Below are 18,379 nucleotides of genomic sequence, written 5' to 3' on the forward strand. Positions count from 1 at the left end.
CTATAATCTACTATTTATCAACAGTGCTATTTAGTTGAATAGGTTTGATATTTTTCTACAAATTTCTATGCACATATTACTACTGTTTGTACTATTTTATTTATTTTCTACGAATTCTTCACTCAAGAAAGGAGAAGTCAAAGAGACAGCTATGGGTATTTTCAATTTCAATTCAATTTTCTACACATTTCTAACTTGATTTCTCTTATACTATTTACATTTGTGTGATGTCTTTATAATACTTTAATTCTAAGAAATTTAGAAAATTGAAATTGAAATACAAACTTCACCTAATAAAAATCACGGCTATGATATTTTAAATTGCTGTTCATACAGTATGAGCTAGCACTTAGTTTTCGAGAGTCAGCACAATTCTAACATGATTCCTATCATAATATTTACAGTTTTCTATATGTCCAATACCTTAGTTCTAAGAAAACTAGAAAATTGAATTACGATTATCAGCTTTACTCAATAAAAATAAAGCAAAAAGGTGACTGTTATACCTTTGAATCAAATTGTGAACACACAGAAACATACTTGAAACAAGTAAGAAAGCTACAGTCGAGTGTGCTCGACTGTGAGATACTCGCTACCCATTTTGTATGAAAGCAAAACAATACGGAATTTATTTCAAAATATACGAATTCAATATACCTCAAACATACTAAATATATGTATACCAAACCAATATACTGAAAAAATATTAAAGCTATAGCAATAGATATATTTGGTATATTGATATAGTACTACATTGAAATATACCAGATTGTCAGCCATAGCAACTAAGACCCCCAGTAAGTAGACGTTTTTGTCCAGACAAAAGTATTTCCTAATTAACTTTTACAATTGGCAACAAAATTTTCAGGAATTATAAAAACTATAATTATTATTGTATGTACCAAAAATTGACTCTAGCTTCAAAATTACGCTTGATATTCGACTTTGATCGCTTGGCGGGAGCGAAAGTGAGCGTGGCAAACATTTGAAACAAACTTGATATGTTTGAAACAAACATAACAATTAAATTATATCTCTATCTCTTATAGGCTGTGAAATCCAAGTGTTTATACGGACAGACGAACAAACAGACAGACAGGCGGATTGACGCTGATCAAGAATATATATACTTTATGGGGTCGGAGATGCCTCCTTCTGGCTGTTACATATATTTATAACACCCTTCTCTCCTATGGTTAGCGGATATAATGAGAAATAAAAAAGTCATACGCATCTAGAGTAAGGTTTTTAATGTATACTCGTAATCAATATGAACAAAAGATCTAAGTTAACAGCAAATGGTAATTCAGTTCAGTAGCACATTAAATGAAAATGCCCAACATATAATTTACAATTACGAAAAAAAATAAGTATGAATAAAATCGCATAAGTGAAGTAGCAACTGCCATATATACAGAGGAGTACAAAGTAATTGGCATTAACAGATTAAATGACAATTGATAACCTAAACTAAACTTAATGGCAATACTTAAATAAATATATATTAGTGTGTAGGCTAATCTGTACTACATAAGTGTAACAAACTCGCAGTAATATCTTGGAGTATGTGTGTGTGTGTTAAGGTAATACTTTACACTTGGCTGCTGTCTAGGCTATTTTAAGATTGCTCGAGTGCCGCATGGACACACAAGGCTATTCCTCCGGTGGATTGTATGGCTTGCCAAGGGCACGTCGCACCATCGACTCGGCTACCCACATGATCAGGGCGATGGCTGTCAAAAGATTGATGCAGTGGATGGTTGAACTGTAGCCGAAAGCATCGGTGATGACACCTATGCATGCATAAGAGAAGAGAGATTATTATTAGCATAACAAAGTCGGAAGGAAGGAAGAAAGGTAGCTGCACTCACCCAGCAGGGGACCCATGACCAGCGAGAAGAACGTGTTGAAGATCAGCTGCAGTCCAGAGGCAGCGGGCAGACGACGCAATGGCACATACGAGGGTATGATCAATGGGGAGAATATGGTGCGGAATCCCTTGCCGAAACCGATGAGCAGAAAGACCGCTATAACCACGTTGTAGGATGAGGTCATTGTGACGATGACACGGCCGACGGCAATGCAGATAATGCCAAAAGCGAACAGCACGCGATTGTCGAGCTTCACCTTCTCGAGGCAGAGCGGTGCCAGGAAACGCACCGAGATGTCCATGCACGCCAGCAGGGACATCACCATCGAGCACTGACTGTCGGTGTAGCCGTAGCTATGCAGGATGAACGGTGTCAGCACCGAGAAGTTCATTTCGCCAAACATCATGATGCTCATGCCAATCACCAGATTGACAAAGGTCAGATTGCGCAACAGATCGAGATCAAAGAATTTGCTGACCTTCTGACGGAAGGTCATCTTGCGTTTGGCCTCCTCCTCGGCCTCCTCGGCCGCCTGAAGTGCCGCCTGCTCCAGCTTGAGTGCCTCGGCGGTCTTCTGCAGCAGCGCCTTGTCCTCGGCACAGGTGCAACGGAGCAACTCCTCACCTCCGCCGGGCTTCGAGTAGACACTCGACTTGCTGGCATAGCGACCCAGATCCTCGCGCTCGCGATTGAAATAGTTGGGCTTGTAGAGCGCCGCCGATGAATCGTGCTGTTGATGATGCTCGCTGGCCTCCTCCAGCTTGTCAAGATTGTCCCGACTACCCTTAGTGGCTGCGGCCGAGACCGAGACGGATGCCTGACGCAATAGCACCTGACGACGCTCAGAGGTTAGCGAGAGCTTCGACCCAAACCATCCATCGTTGGCACGCGCCAGCATCGGAGTACCGGGATCGGTAATCTCATAGCCCGGGTGCTCGGGATCGTCGTCGTTGAACAGATACTGCGAGGAGAATATGCTGCGCTTGGTGCGCTTCTGATACTGACAGTATTTGCACTCGTAGTCCGACCACGGATCGTTGCTCGGTGCCAGTAAATTCCCATTGGCCTCGAGCAGCTCTGGTTGGTCCTTGTGTTCGCTGACAATCACCTCGGGCTTCTCCGGCTTGCGCACGTGACGCATCACCGGCTGCAGCGTCATGGCGCAGAGCACGGCATTGAGAGCGATGGCCGAGTAGATGAGAATCGTTCCCTGGGCACCGTAAAAGTCCAGCAGAAAGGTGGACACATAGGGGAATATGATGGGACCCAGCCCGGTGATGGTCCACGTGAAGCCGGTGGCACGTCGACGACTCTGCTTGAAGTAGGTGTTGACGGCCAGCGAAACGGCAGCCATGGCTAGGCCAAGGCCGACGCCATAGATCAGCGAGAGGCAGATGATGTACTGCCAGACGGTGGTGCAGAACGCCGAGAGAAAGATCCCCAGAAAGCCGAGAGTTGTGCCCGTCAGCGCGACCTGACGGAATGTGAACCTGCGGAACATGGCGCCATTCACGATGCCTGGAATGTGAATAAATTAAAGTTTGGGGATTCAGTTAAGATGAAGAAGGAGTACTTACCCACTAGCGAGGACAAGGTCATTACGACGTTAACGATAATTGTGGTCTCCTTGGCATCAAAGCCCAGCGAAGTCATGCGAACTCTGTAGATCAATCCATATTGCTGCAGTGCCGGAAACATAAAGAACTGCCCACAAGAAAGAAGAAGAATCGTTTAGTACATAACGTATTCGATCATTTCGATAGAACTTACATTATTCAAGCCAGCGGCCACACAGATCACCCAACCCCAGCCGCCATCGGGCGCCACAAAATCGGGACCCAAATCGCTTTTGTCGCGTCGCTTTGGCTTCTTTGGCTTTGTCGTCTCATTGTAGACACTGGCATAATTCTTCTGCGTTAACGTTGACTTCTCCATCGATGTGCTGGTGTTAATGACAACACTTGTCGTCGTCTGCAAGACGAGAGTGAAAGTCGGTTGAGTAATGAGTGCGAGTTCGGTAATTTATTTTTAATTAGAAAACCCGCCAGCAAGTCCATAACGTTGATAATAATGAAGGCCTCTTGCTGTCTACTATATTTTGTTTTTTTTTTTACATATACTCTACCCAAACAATAAATATCGAAAACGTATTGAGGGAACTTCAAGTGTAATATCTTCGACAAAGATAAGATATGCTCTAGGATCAACATTAAGTAACGGATGAGAGGCAATAAACATAAAATGACAATTTACAAAATATATATTTTATATATGTTCGTGGAATTGTTTTTGTTGGTGAACGGTTTAGAGAAGTGCAGTATTGTATTGAAGTGATATTCTAGATACAAGTCTGTGAGAATAAATTACTTATATTGATGCGACGCCTGCTGAAGTTTATCTCAAATGAGCACTTGAGTTTTCTGTGCCTGACATTTAAGTGAATTCTATACAAATTATTTGAAAAGCGGCAGCCTTATTTCTTTTACCAATGTAATTACAAACTAAATGCCATAATTTCGACAGTATTAAAAATATCTTTAACTTCACATGAAATGCTTCAAATTATTTTTATAAGATGAGAGAAAGAAAAAAGAAGTTTTTCATTATTCATAAAATAACTTTATGTTCTATATAAATAAATTGTAAATTACTTCTTTATTTTGTATTTAAATAATTTTCCAATTAAATAGTAAGAAGTTCGCCACAGACTTAAAATAATTGCTATAAGATTTGATGAGAAATGATGAAGTTTTTGCATCTTAGTTGCATTGATCTTCACCATGTATTATACGAGTATAATTTTAATAATGTATTTCAAATGATTTTAAAGTAAATGATAATATTTTCACAACAACTTCTGACATATTTCATATTATTTTGAAAATAAATCAAAAATCGTTTTTCATCTTTGCGTTGTTTTTTTTTTTAATTAATTAATTTGTTTTTCATAATTATTAAATTCACTCTTTTTGTATTTGATGTAAATATTTTATTACACTTTCTATAACACACTTTAAAATAATTTTTATAAGATACGAGCAATGATGAAGTGTTTGCAGCTTAGTTGCATTGATTACGCTTTATTTTTCATTATTCTTAGATTATGTTGTACATAAATTAAATTTCAAATTAAATTTCATATTGTACTTAAATGTATTTCAAATGAAATAAGTAGAAGTTTTCAATATAATGTCTTTGACTTTGTCCCACAGATGCGATGAGAAATGATGAAGCTTTTGCAGTTTAATCACGTTTTGTTTGTCATTGTTCTTATATCAACTTTAATCAGACATGACTAAGCCACATTTTTTTTATAGTCCTACAAAATACCAAAGACAAAATCCGAATCGATGGCAAACTGTCTGACTATCGACAAACCAATTGTGAAGTGTTTTTTTGGTTTGGATTTATCAAAATCAATCGTTGCAGTGCCAAATTGTCGCTATTTCAAAGGTAATTGCGCTATTAATGCTCGTACTTATATTGCTTTTGATATTTGGATCCTTTTGGCACATCATGGCACACCTCGTCATTATTGGCAAATGCCAGATAATGCTCTAATTGCTAATTGGCTATGCCTATAGTCTATATATACATATGTATGTACGTATACCTATTGCTATTGACATTGGCGGCATGACAGCGCTATCGCAAATGCCTGTCCCATTATTATTATATTGTACGACGGGGCAAGCCTATTATGGATGTAGTCTAGCTTTGATTTTGCGCGAGTACTTGCGAGTTTTGTATGCAAAGCGCAGAAGATGCTCGAGATGCATCGAGCGAAAGAGAGAGAGAGAGAGAGAAAGAGAGACAAAGACAGAGATAGAGATGGTGACAGCTGAGGAAATCACTTAGCGGGTGTGCCGCCTGGTTCAATGGGGAGATCAATGCATTGGCACTGTCAGGCAACAGACTTAATGGACCGATGCCATCAAATTGAACCGCAGCCCCCATCGAATTGTGTCGTAAAGGAAACTTGATTCTACAGAGCGAGTGAGAGGGGGTCCTTCATAAAATAAATAAGACTACAGCACAAAAAAAGAAGGGGATACAAAAAACAACGTCTATGTTGTAGTTGTAAAAATAATGAAGAGACTGTAATATTAATGGGGAGATGCACACTGAGAAAAAAGATCAGTTTACAAAATCGAGAACATTCATATTAAAAATTATGTATTATAACTTAAAACATTAGTCTGCAAAATACAAATGAAAATAGGAACATAAATACTAGATTTAGGCTACAAAATTATTGAATTCCTCTAAATCCTATAGAATTGTTATCGAATTTTTAGACTTACTTTATTGCAGTCTGAGAATGTCTTGGAAAGTCATCATAATAACTCAATGCTAACGACAATACTAATCTTGAAATCCATTATAACTTTGTGAATATAAATATGATTTCTGATTTGAATTAAAATTTGGTTGGTTGAAAAGATAAAAATTGAATAAGTTATTTGAGAAATGGGTTTAATATATATAGTAATTATATAATCTCGCATATTTTGTACTCAATAATATATATTGAATGCCATAGTATATTTATGTACCAAATAAAGCCTTCGGTATATTTTAGTATAATGGTATATGAAGTTGGTATATTTAAGTAAAATACCGCGCTGTTTTGCTTTTACTCAATGTGGGTAGCGGATATTCCACATTCGACGGCACTTGACTGTAGCTGCCTTTCTTTTTTTTCAGTGTAGTCGCCCTCAAAGGCAAGGCATAGCATAGCATAGCTTGGCATGGCTTCTATGTATGCAGCGATAATTCGGCGACAAACTCACTGGCCTGGACCTCAACTTGTGCAGCCGGTGTTGTTGTCTCCGTCTCCGTCTCTGTCTCTGTCTCTGTCTCTCTCTCGTTGCCATGTGCAAGTTGTCAGTTGGGATGCTGCCCGACTGGCACTTGGATGTCTTCATTGAGATTGCAAAAAGAGTGAATGTCGTCGTTGTCAGTCTTGTTGTTTGCCATTGAACTCCATCGAAGCGTGCCATAAATTGACGCCCGCTGTCAAAGATCTTGGCAGGCTGCGAGGCAGCACCGAAGACAGAAGACAGAGCTGCGTAGACTGCAGACTGCAGACAGCAGACAGCAGACTGCGAGAGCAAAACCATGACCAAGTCGAAGACTAAGAGAAGCAGCACTTAGCAGAGTTAACAGCACTTTGCATCAAGTGCGTGTGTGTGGGGGCAGAAACAAAAAACTTTCGCTTAGCTACCTAACGAAACGAACGTTGAATCGAATTCACAGCGATCGCTCAATATCAATACATTATCTACAAACATGCTCTATGCATAAGATCAACAACAAAAACTTTATTGTTACCGGTTTGCGAAATTGCTGTGATTTGTCGTCGCTGCGATCATTACGTATTTGTGTGTTTTCTTCTAGCTGTTTTGCAAATCATGCCGAGTGGACAATAATAAACTACAACAGCATTGGAAAAAATAAAGTACTAAGAAAACGTACTGTCACGATTACCATTATCAACATACATATTACTTCGAAGCATTAACTATCTGAGTCTAGCATGGGGAGATCCAGAAACAAGTGTGTTCCAGGCGATAAATCGCAAGTCACTGGTTGAAGAATTCATTAATGAATTTCACAAATATACGAAACATTGAAATCGAATTTGAAATCTTATGCAAACACATTGTAGTAGTATCTCAATACGATTGCTCTAGCCGGTTTCCTAGCATATGTTGCTATGAGTAATAATGCCGTTAAATAATACACAACGACAAACTGGTTATACAAAATACAACTCATTCAGACAGATCTCTAACCTTTGTCATGATTAATTATCAACATGCGCTGATAAATATTAATTGTTTGATAACAAATCTTTTAAGACGAAGAAGAAAGGGGCTAAATGTTAAGTGGTTCCGACTACTGGCTTTTGCTCTTCTGTTCCCCACCTCTCTCGATCCATGCTACACATTATCTGGCCATCGGCGTCTAGAAGTTCCCGCAATGCTTTCAATAAATTGTGTAAATGAGCAATCAACTGGGGAATTCTAGTACTTTTGTTAGGTTTCTCAAATCAATTGTTATCAGACTCTTCTCTACGAAAATTGCCTTCAGTGAAGGTCTAAATCAATGTGTATATATGTATGTAGTGTTCAAGGTACTCCTAGAGAAAAAAGTATTATAGCTTTGCGAATGCAGCATCATATTTTGTACTTTATGCTATTGTAAGTGTAATAGTATATCGATATATATTAAATATTGCTTTAAGATTATACATATGTTAGTATTTTTTCGCATATTTAATGAGCAGCGGATATAATTTTCACTCTATGGTATATTTTATATTTTCATTTTTGGTATATTTTAAGAATAATTTCGCATTGTTTTACTTATATAAAAACTGGATTGCGGGTGTACTTTGCACTCCAAGGTATATTTGAAATGTAATAGTATATCATTATGCCAAATATAGAATTCGGTATATTTCAGTATTCTGTTCGGTATTTTATTTTGCACTCCATGGTATAATTTAAATGTAATATTATATCAATACATCAAATATGAATTCGATATATTTTTATATTTTTCGGTATAATATTTTGGTATATTGTAAAAATGATTCCGCAATGCTTCGCTTTGATTGAAAACAGATAGTGCATATCTTACTTGTTATAGAGATTTTAATTAAAACTGGAACAAATAATGTCGATAAGTTGTGGAAAAACAAAATCAGAGCTACAGTCCAAACACTTGAAAACATAAAATACTTAAGATACCGTCCGTAATGCTCACATATCCCATGCAGCTTATCAAGCTCTGCCTCTGCTTCTGCCCAGTGGGTAATTAGACTGGCCCGTTGACTCATTTGAAAAGATAAAGATAAAGCATAGATACATTTACGTTGACGACGTCGTCGGCGCTATTGATTAGCTTGAAGGAAGGGAATCCCTTTCCCTTCCCGACACCTTTCACCCTCAGCTCAGCTCTCACTCTTCTGTGAATGTTGAATGTTATCAGTTCGGGTCGCGAGGAACCAGAAGACAAACAGTGAAACACTTGTGCCTCAAGTTCACATATTTGTACACTTAGCACAGAACATGGCACATGTCGACAGGTGTAGCTAATGTCAGAGAGATGTCAGAGCCAGAGCGAGAGCGAGAGCGAGAGCGTGTCTGCAGATACATTTACTATCTGCATCTGTATCTCACATCAGTTATCTTGTATCTTGTGTCTGACGTCTGACGTCTGACTCTGACTCTCACTCTGTCCAAGCGGAAGTTGGGTCTTCGATTCGTGCTCCCTTCGTTGTTGTTTTGTGTGTTTATTTCGCCAATCAATTGGCAGCTTGTTCGCCATTTAATTGAGATTAATCGAACGGCGCAATTTTTCAATTATACTCTCATGTGTATGTCCATACACTGAGCGAAAAACGTAACGCAATCTGAATAAGATTTGCTACGCAATCAAATTTATAATATCCAAAAAATAACTTTATGTTAAATGAATTTCTCTGAGTGCATGTGATCGAGAATTGTGCTCGTTGCTTAATTTGCTTCACTCCGAATGCCGAACAATTAAATTGTGTCAATGAGTGTTGATTAAAGCCCATGGATATCCAGAACCACACACATTCACAATTCGTTATTGATTGCACTCACAATAGAAACTACAAAGTGTGCTTCTATGTGTGTACGTGGGAATTTTTGTCCATATATGTGGACTATATAACAGATTCGAAGGTGGTTAACGATCGATTGAACAAATCAGTTCAATGGTTCAATCCGTTGATCAGTGATGCGAGAACAATAACTATTAAAGCCAACAGCTATTGTGTGAAAGCTGACAATGTATTAAACGCTAAACGATCTGTTCTAATGTAATTTCATAATAGAGGTTTCATTTTATTATCATCTACTCTAATCTTAACTGTTCTCGTTCTCAACATTTTAATAACATAATTTGAATGTATAATGAAGTTTTCACTGTCGTCAATTGGTGTTAAAAGTTTAATAGAAATAAATAAATTAATATTAATATTGAAATATTTAATCTATTATAAATGAACTTAAAACTTGTAATTACTTTAATCTTAACTGTTCTCGTTCAGAAAATTGTAATTATATAATTTAGATCAAAGATTGAGTTGTAGTTGTTGATCAATATCCATAATATTGAATAGTTATTAGGAATACATCTTTTAGATACTTTAGTCGTGTTATTTCTAGTTACAAAAAAGAATATGTTGGACATTTTAAGTTGCAGAGACATTGACATATTTTAGTTGAAAGAAATTAGTTTGCATTGTGTCAACCTAATCCCAGCTAAGCTCGAAAGATCTTAATTGAAATTCGAAAATCGAATGCAATGTTTGTGTGCCAGGACTGTTCTGGCTCTGATTATTTTGCCTTATGGATTAGCTATTCCATCGACTAAAAAGGGGGGCAAAAATAAAAAAAGAAATGCACTTCATTTCAATTCATTTCCATTGATAGTTTTAGTAGCTGTGACTGACGTATGATTGTCACTATGCTGTTACTATATTTAGCTGTTGTCGATGACTTTTATTTTGTTGTAGTTTTGTAGTTTGTTTTGTAGTTTGCCGTATGCATGTTGCGAGATTGTGCAGCACAGTGCAGCTGCGCATAAAGGTTGCCACAGGCAGCGCGCTACCGCAGAATAATCCCAACGAAAGGCGCATTCTCACATGTGTCACGCCTTTGTCGTTCTTGTTGTCGTTGTCGTTGTCGCTGTCGTTGTCCCCGATCCGTTCTCGTCTCGTCTCGTTCTCGTTCCCATTCCCTTCTATGCCGCCTTGAATTTGGGTTTCGGTTTTTGGGTATTTCAGACCCGATGCGAGTTTGCCTATTTATGCATTTAATGCGCATTTCAAGTCATTTTCTAGTCAGTTTGTCAGTTATTTTTGGTCTTTTGTATTTCTTCGCGTTATGCTCAACCAAATAAACTCACGTACTTCAATTTGACTCCGGTAAAGTGTGAGCGTTAAGTGTTTCTCTGAATGGGAATGCGACTGAAATTCAATCCGAATTGCAGCCAAAGCCACTTGAGGGTTAACCATACATCAAAGTTGGCCTCCTACTCCCCCACCCACGAATGATATTCCCTAATGCTAATTCCACTTGGGTGTGCTGACAAACATAAGATGTTCATATCCCCAAACAAAATGGCAGGCAAACCAAAACTCTCTTTACTCCAGACCGAAACAATATATCCATCAGTCTGAATGGGTAATAATAATTTGGAATTTATTGTCTTTTCTTTGTGTGTTTAAGAGAAAGAAAGTGTATTTGCATCGAACACTTATCGTTTTCGGAATTCCATTTAAATGCGATTGCAATCTATGCGATAACCAAGGCGATAATAAGAATAATACTCCGCTGTTAATATTCAAAGTGTATTGCGATTCATGATTTGCGTTGCAAAGTCATTCATACATTGTACTTAAGTTATGATAATCAACCAGTAATTATTATTTTTTAAAGCGCCAAGAATCTGCAGCAGTAATTTGATTCGTTTAATTGGGGTGCATATTTTGCATTTCATGTTTCCCCGTTGAAGAAGCAGAGTACCAATTAAAATGTATACGCGTTTCCTTTTAATTAAATCAATCGATATGGGGAAAACATTTTGACTTGGTTGCAATTAATTATCAGCAACAAATTCAATACTGTTTAAATTTTAAATTAATGTGGATTTTCGATTGGAGTGAGAACAAAATACTTCAAACAATATAAAAAAGGTTCTACATATATTTTTAAACTGTTTAAAATATTTTCATCTCACCCAAGTAAAATTCTTTAATCAAAATTGTACAATTTCAACTTTATTTAATTTGTGTTTATAATCTTGCTGATAATTGAAGCCAAAATATTCGGCTTTTTTTAAATTTTTTTATTTTCCTGCTCATCTAAGTAAGATTTTAAGTATCGAAAATCTACATTAATTTCCAATTTCAACTTTTTACAATTTCTGTATAAATTACAATCTCTTTAACAAGTAAATGCATTCAATTGGAGGTCTTCATCTCTTTTGAAGTATTTTCTTCTCATTTCCTATCTAGGATTCTCCAATCGAAAATATAAATCAATTTCAAATTTAATACAAATTCTTAATGTGAAGCATTAGAATCTTAAACACTCAATTTGTTATAAGCATGAAAATAACATTTTCGTAATAATATAAAAAAGGTTTACGTATTTGGGGCATGATTGCATTCAATTATCAGCAAGATTGTAAATCAAATGGAATTTATATACATTTTAAACTTATTACACACTCAATTTGTTATAAGCATGAATAGAAAATAATTGAAATAGTCATAATACATACTTATAAAAAAGGCAGTAAAATCTACGAGTTACAAAGTCAATCGAAGATTGTTGAGAGCAACAGTTAAGAGCGTAGAGCTTTAAGCTTCGTTATAGATTAAATACAAATTTGTTGATTAGACGTTAAAAGGCAAAAGTTGTATTATGAAACCACGAAAGCTTCACTACTTCTACTACCAATCAACGCAAGTCACTTAAAATTCGCACAATGTTCTAATGTGATAAGCAACGAAGCAATGAAGCATTAGAAATTAACAAATGCTTGCGATAAGCGTATAAAAATTGTTATGAATTGCATTTAAGAAATGTCATCGATATTTTTCCACATTTGGTTTTATTGAGGAAATACCTTTGTGGAAGAGTGGCTTAAAAAACGTTATGAAAAGCTCAAAGGATGACCTTTTTGTTGTTTTGTTGATTACTCCAGCTCTTCCTTATAATGTTGACTCTACGCACCTCACCATGGCAACACAAGGAAAAAGGAAAAAGATGAACCAAATTGAGATTACAGAATATTGAATTGCAAGGACGGGCAGCAGCAAAAATACATAGGAAGAAAAAAAAGTGTTGGTAATTTAATTTGGTGCAGCGTTTTTGCGCCGCATGATAAAACGTTAGGCGCACTAAATTTTTTGAGGGCCCGCGGGAAGTCCCGACTGAGGGCAACGTTGAAGGCGCATGCTCCAGTCATAGATACCGAGGACTCGGAGACTCTTGTTTTTATTTTGCGTTTTTATTAAACACTTGTTGAGGCTGTTTTGCTTGTTGCTTTGCAGCTCTCACAGCTCTCACAGCGCCCTTCAACCGCTACACTTCAGTTCAAACGTTTGTTTTCTTCGACTTTTTTATTGATATTTGTTTTCTTTTTTGTTATTTGTTTTTTGTTTTTTTAATCAAAAACCTTCATTGATAAACTCATTCACTCAACACACATAGAAAAAAAGATGATAGAATATCAGGTTGCGATTATTGTTTTGGCGCATTTACTGTTTGAATTTCAAAACACACACACTCAAAAAAAAAAAGAACAGAACTTGAAATGTAAACGACTTATACGAGTTCACTGTTAATGTGGTGATACTATGTTACTTTTAGAATGTTAATGTTAACACAACTGTAATTACATTTAAGGAGCCTGTTCACTGCGTCTTCTGCTTTCGGTTGCTAATATATTGTAGCTCTATCGTTGACGTTCTCGTTGTTAACTGCTACGCGTCCAGCACTCGACTTGTTAGGCACAAGCCTGAGCTGTCTGCTTTATAGCTCTATACCCTGTACTATTAGCAGCAGCTGCTTGCAAGCATGATCATTTCGTTGGCTGAAGTGAATGCGTGTTGTTTTGGGTATTTGAGCGATCATGAAGATAACAATTTATTGTAATACTATGACGAATTCTATACATACATACATATTTTTTTTTGGTTTATTTGTCCACAAAGAGAAACTTAAAATATTCTCAGTTACACATTTTACTTCTATAAATAAATTACGATTATTTCATATTTATTCTCTTCTTATTTGGAAATTATTGTAAGCTAAATACAAAGTATGTTATGAATATTTTAGATATTCATATTTTTTGTGTGCACGATTATTTTGAATGATTTGTTCCAGTAATTTACACATATTTAAATTAATAAATAATATACCACATTTAGTTGTAATCTTAATATTACTTTTAGGTATATTGTGTTTATATATGTAGGTTGTCTTTATAAGTTTGCTTGTAGTAAAATGAAGATAGAATTTCAAAGTGCTATGTTCATATTATATTTGACTTGGATGATTTTATGTTGATCTATAATTTATGTTACTTACTTATTTGTAATATATTAATATGCATTTGCTGTACTCTAATAATTCATTGAAGTTTCTACTATCACCCTTGGGGAAGCGCCATTTACAGGGTGTTCGATGCGTCGACTTTCATAACTACAACGACTATCGCCATCTACAACAGGCAGGCGGCGGCACAGCCACAGCCACAAGCACTCATACACACACACACACACACTGACACACGCAAGCAGCACTGAAGAACACACACACACGCACACACACACATACTCACGCGCGCACTTGCAGAGGCACGCATCACCATCGCAACACACACTCGAAGGCAGCAAAGAGAGCAGAGCAGAGCACAACGGAATGGAAGCGACGGCAGAAATACAGTTAAACCAAATGCGTGGGCCACCGCAGTAGACAAACCGGGCTTTTAGTGAAAAGATCTCTCGACCCTGCACTTGTCCACATCATTTGCAGTCTCTCTCACGCTCGCTCTCGTTCTCGCTCTCTCTGTCTCTCTCTCTCTCTCGCAGTGAACTGCAATGATTTTGCAGCAACTCGACTCACAGAATATACATTATCATTGTGACGCTGAAATTAGCAATGTTAATTGCGATCGTTCGATCCGTTTGGTGGGTTGGGAAGCGGCAGCGTTACTTTGATTTTAATGATGACTTGAAGATGGAACTTTGACCAACTGCTGCCAACTGACGAACGGCGGCCACACACACAAACACAAATCATAGATAACATCAGGTAGATAGCCCAAAAGATTGATGGATAATTGTTTCTAACTAGCAATTGCCCAGATGTTATCGATACACTCACACACACGCACACACACACACAGACACATACACTCTACCGCACGCATCGCGGCATTTAAGTCAGTTTAATGTTTGCTGCTTTGCCAAGTTCAAACTGCACTGAACTATTTCATTGAATGATGATAAGCTTACAATTATAATCACAATGTGACGCAACGCCGCTACGACGCTAATCATGCTGAAGTCTACGAACCGAGTTTATTAATAATCAAACAATCCAATAATTTTAACCAATTTTCCACTCTCTATCATAGAATGCATTGATTAATGACGTAGTTACCACATTAAGCTGTCGCTTTCTCTCCCTCTCTCTCGCTCTCGCTCTGGCCCTGCCCTTGCCCGACGCTGGCGCCCTCTACAGGTGGTTAGAGCGCCGTCATAAAGTCGATTACACCGCAAACACAGAGAGCGAGAGAGAGAGAGAGAGAGAGACAGACAGAAAGAGAGAACATTTAATTGTATATGTCTGTTTACAATCAAATAAGTGTAGAAAAGTGTGAGCGTGTGTGTGTATGTGTGTGTGTGTGCATACTACATATATGCGGAAATCGTGTGCAATTATCGCAAATTTAATACTACATATAAATATTGTGTCTACATATATTATAGTTCACCATGAGAATTTATTATTTTAGATAATAATGAGTGTCACTCACTTATACTAGATCGAGGGTCGCTATCTAAGTTCGAAGTTGTAAAGTTACGCCCGCTTAATAAAATAATAACGCAATCCATTCTCACACACATTATGAATCACATTTTAGTGCCAATCATAAACAAGTTAACATAATATCGCTGAAAATGATTACTCGAAATTAATTGCGGGGTTCAAAGTGAAATGGTTTGTTGGTCGATTGGGTATTTCTAGTGCTTCACAAATTTATCAGCTTATCAGCTTGCTTTAATTTACTGAAAAGTTGTGTCGAGACTTTTGAAAATTACAAAAATATATATTAGTAATTCTCTCTCACGATTTAAAGCGAAGACAAAAGAGTCCAAAACATTTGTTTTTTATTTTGAATAAATACAAATCTTATGGAATTATCTTTCTGTTTTAAGACAACAAATTAGTACGAAAAAAACACAACAAATCGTAAAAAGTTTCTTCAATCAATCTTAGCTCTAAATAGAGTACGAATGTAGAGCTTAACAAATTACCTTTACTTATTTTTAAAATGGTTTCAAGCTTATTTTTTCAATATTTTCTCACACGGGATATTTTTCGACTGAGAATTAGCCTAATATGTAAATTCGATTGTAAATAAGTTGTGTTGAGAACTCTTTAGACGACTCTCGTGACTTTAGAGTTCCAGTAGCTTTGCCTGAGGTTTGTTTAATATCTGCATTTGTATCTGTATCTGTATCTGTATCTGTATCTGTATCTGTATCTGTATCTGTATCTGTATCTGTATCTGTATCTCTGTTAGTAGCTCTAGCTGTATCTGTGCACGCGTGTTATTTGTTTTAAGCTGCTTTGATGTATCTAATTTACACACACACACACATACGTGGATATATTCATACATTTATTTGCATATATTTGTTGACTCCTCACCTTATATTGGAACGATAAACACTGTGTTTACGTCATACGAAACATGATTATCATCTTGGGAGACCCCAATTAGCAGTCCACAATTATATTCGGATTAGTTTGCTACACCTAGCAGAGGAATAATAATAATATATAATAATACTAATTACCAATTATTCAATGCTGAATTCGATTAATTTGTTTTTTAATTTTGACAAAAATTCAATCCGAATACAAATTTCCGTTTAGCTTTCCAGTTTTAATTGTCGTAAAGTGAAACTTTGACAATTTCGATAGAACAATAAATTAGTGTAAGGTTTTTTTTATCAGAAAGTTTTGACTAGAATAATTCAAAATGCGATTACCATGAACTGGCGCTAAGAAAATATTCAGACAGGTGAATTACTAAACGAGATTGGAATGAGTTCCGAAGGAGCCATAAAGATAAAGCGACTATAAATAGGAACGGAAACTCATACAGAAAGAAGATGCATGCAAATATTTACAGGAGAGAGAAACGCAACAAGTGGAAGTTCTTTTTAAACAGAACCGAATCCGAAGGTAATGCGTCAACCTGTTGTCGCTTGTATAGTATTTAAAAGTCACTTTCTACTTGACTCACGGCAATGAGAATTATTATTATGTTATTTATGGAATTGTTTATTGAATTGGAATTTATCTGGGTCTTTATGGGTGCTGCTAACCAAACTAACATGGCATAGGACAGAGGAGCTATTAAAACTCCTACTATTTCATTGCTTTCAAACTGCGGTCTTATTCCGATTTAACAACATATAGTATGTTTGAGCGTTGCATCTTCAATTCTTTAGCGATTTTATGCAAATTCTTAATTTAACAGCCACTTTGCGAATCGCGGAGACGTCTACACTGCGCAGGATGCGCATTTGTGCGGTTAGTTTATTGACCAAGTTCAGCCGGCAACTGACAACTGACAAGCTCACAGACAGACAGAGCAGAGTAGAGCAGAGAGCCAACCGCAACCCAACAGCAACAACAGCAACAGCAACATCAACAACAGCAACATCAACAGCAGCAACAGCAACCGGTTTACATGTGCATATTAACCAGACTGAGGACTAAGATCAGTTTGTCTGGCTGCAAAGCTTTTCATTAATCAGTCAAATTTTGTGTCCAGCCAAAGGGCTGCGAACACAAACGTTTACAGCCTGTTGCTACACACACACACAGACACACACACACGCACACTCACGCACATTGCGGAACGTATTTCACAACATTGTCAGTTAGTTGCGACAATGCCCGGCACGCTATCCAATTACCCGGCAATTGCATGACACATCGTTCGATGATGAGCTGCCCGGCATGACTTGACGCTTTCTGAGACGAGAGCGAACGAGAGCGAACGAGAGCGAACGAGAGCGAGTGAGAGACAAACACAAGCAAGCAAATAGTGACAAAGTCGACGATGAGATATACTATTTGCCTTCTAATCAATATTTCGCATGCTTCAACTATTGACGGAAGTTGTTTTAGCATTTGTTAAACATGTTAACCAAATCAGCAGCATGACAATTTTATTCACTTTAGTTTAGGATAATTTAATCTGAAATTGATTTGCTTGTCAAACAATCACAAATTTCTTCAACTCAACATATTTAATTGTCTAAGGTATGACACTGAAAAAAAACACATCAGTTTCTAAAATCAAAAACATTCATCTTAAGTAATGGGATTGCAAAATAAGATCATGTTAAAAACAAGTAAGGAAGTGTCTTGAGTACTCAATAAAAGTAAAACAGTGCAGTATTATTATAAAAATATGTATACCAAATGAATGTATTGAACAATACTAAAATATACCGAAGGATATACATATATATGCCAAATATATCCTTCGGAATATTTCTTGTATTTTTGAGTATATTCATTTGGTTTATTTTGTACTCTTTAGAAGGATATTCTTAGTGCTAAGACCAAAATATTGATTTAGAAACTTTTCTTCAGTGTAGAAAATTTTGTCAAATAATATTTTAGTTTTAATTTCATTTT

The 18,379-nt window shown here is 36.8% G+C and overlaps 2 protein-coding genes across 2 annotated transcripts in view; one reads left to right on the forward strand and one right to left on the reverse strand.

Moving 5' to 3' along the window:
• LOC133849565 (uncharacterized) overlaps positions 1-18,379 on the forward strand; it is a 133,709-nt gene that overhangs the window by 75,534 nt on the left and 39,796 nt on the right. The window lies entirely within an intron of this gene.
• On the reverse strand, positions 1,234-13,439 carry LOC133847720 (uncharacterized). Its single transcript, XM_062282914.1, has 5 exons — positions 13,324-13,439; positions 3,642-3,842; positions 3,449-3,575; positions 1,872-3,389; positions 1,234-1,793 (listed from the first exon to the last, which is right to left on the reverse strand). The coding sequence occupies exons 2-5, from the start codon at positions 3,804-3,806 to the stop codon at positions 1,654-1,656; spliced, it is 1,950 nt and encodes a 649-aa protein (XP_062138898.1). The 5' UTR covers positions 3,807-3,842; positions 13,324-13,439; the 3' UTR covers positions 1,234-1,653.

Source organism: Drosophila sulfurigaster, chromosome X, assembly GCF_023558435.1.
Source record: "Drosophila sulfurigaster albostrigata strain 15112-1811.04 chromosome X, ASM2355843v2, whole genome shotgun sequence".
Taxonomy (NCBI): domain Eukaryota; kingdom Metazoa; phylum Arthropoda; class Insecta; order Diptera; family Drosophilidae; genus Drosophila; species Drosophila sulfurigaster.

Excerpts from the sequence above, each read along its gene's own strand:
- LOC133847720 (XM_062282914.1), bottom strand. The coding sequence starts at position 3,806 with ATGGAGAAGTCAACGTTAACGCAGAAGAATTATGCCAGTGTCTACAAT. Across the intron at positions 3,390-3,448 it reads GACCTTGTCCTCGCTAGTGG|GCATCGTGAATGGCGCCATG; the intron begins GTAAGTACTCCT and ends TTCACATTCCAG. Across the intron at positions 1,794-1,871 it reads GGTCATGGGTCCCCTGCTGG|GTGTCATCACCGATGCTTTC; the intron begins GTGAGTGCAGCT and ends ATGCATGCATAG.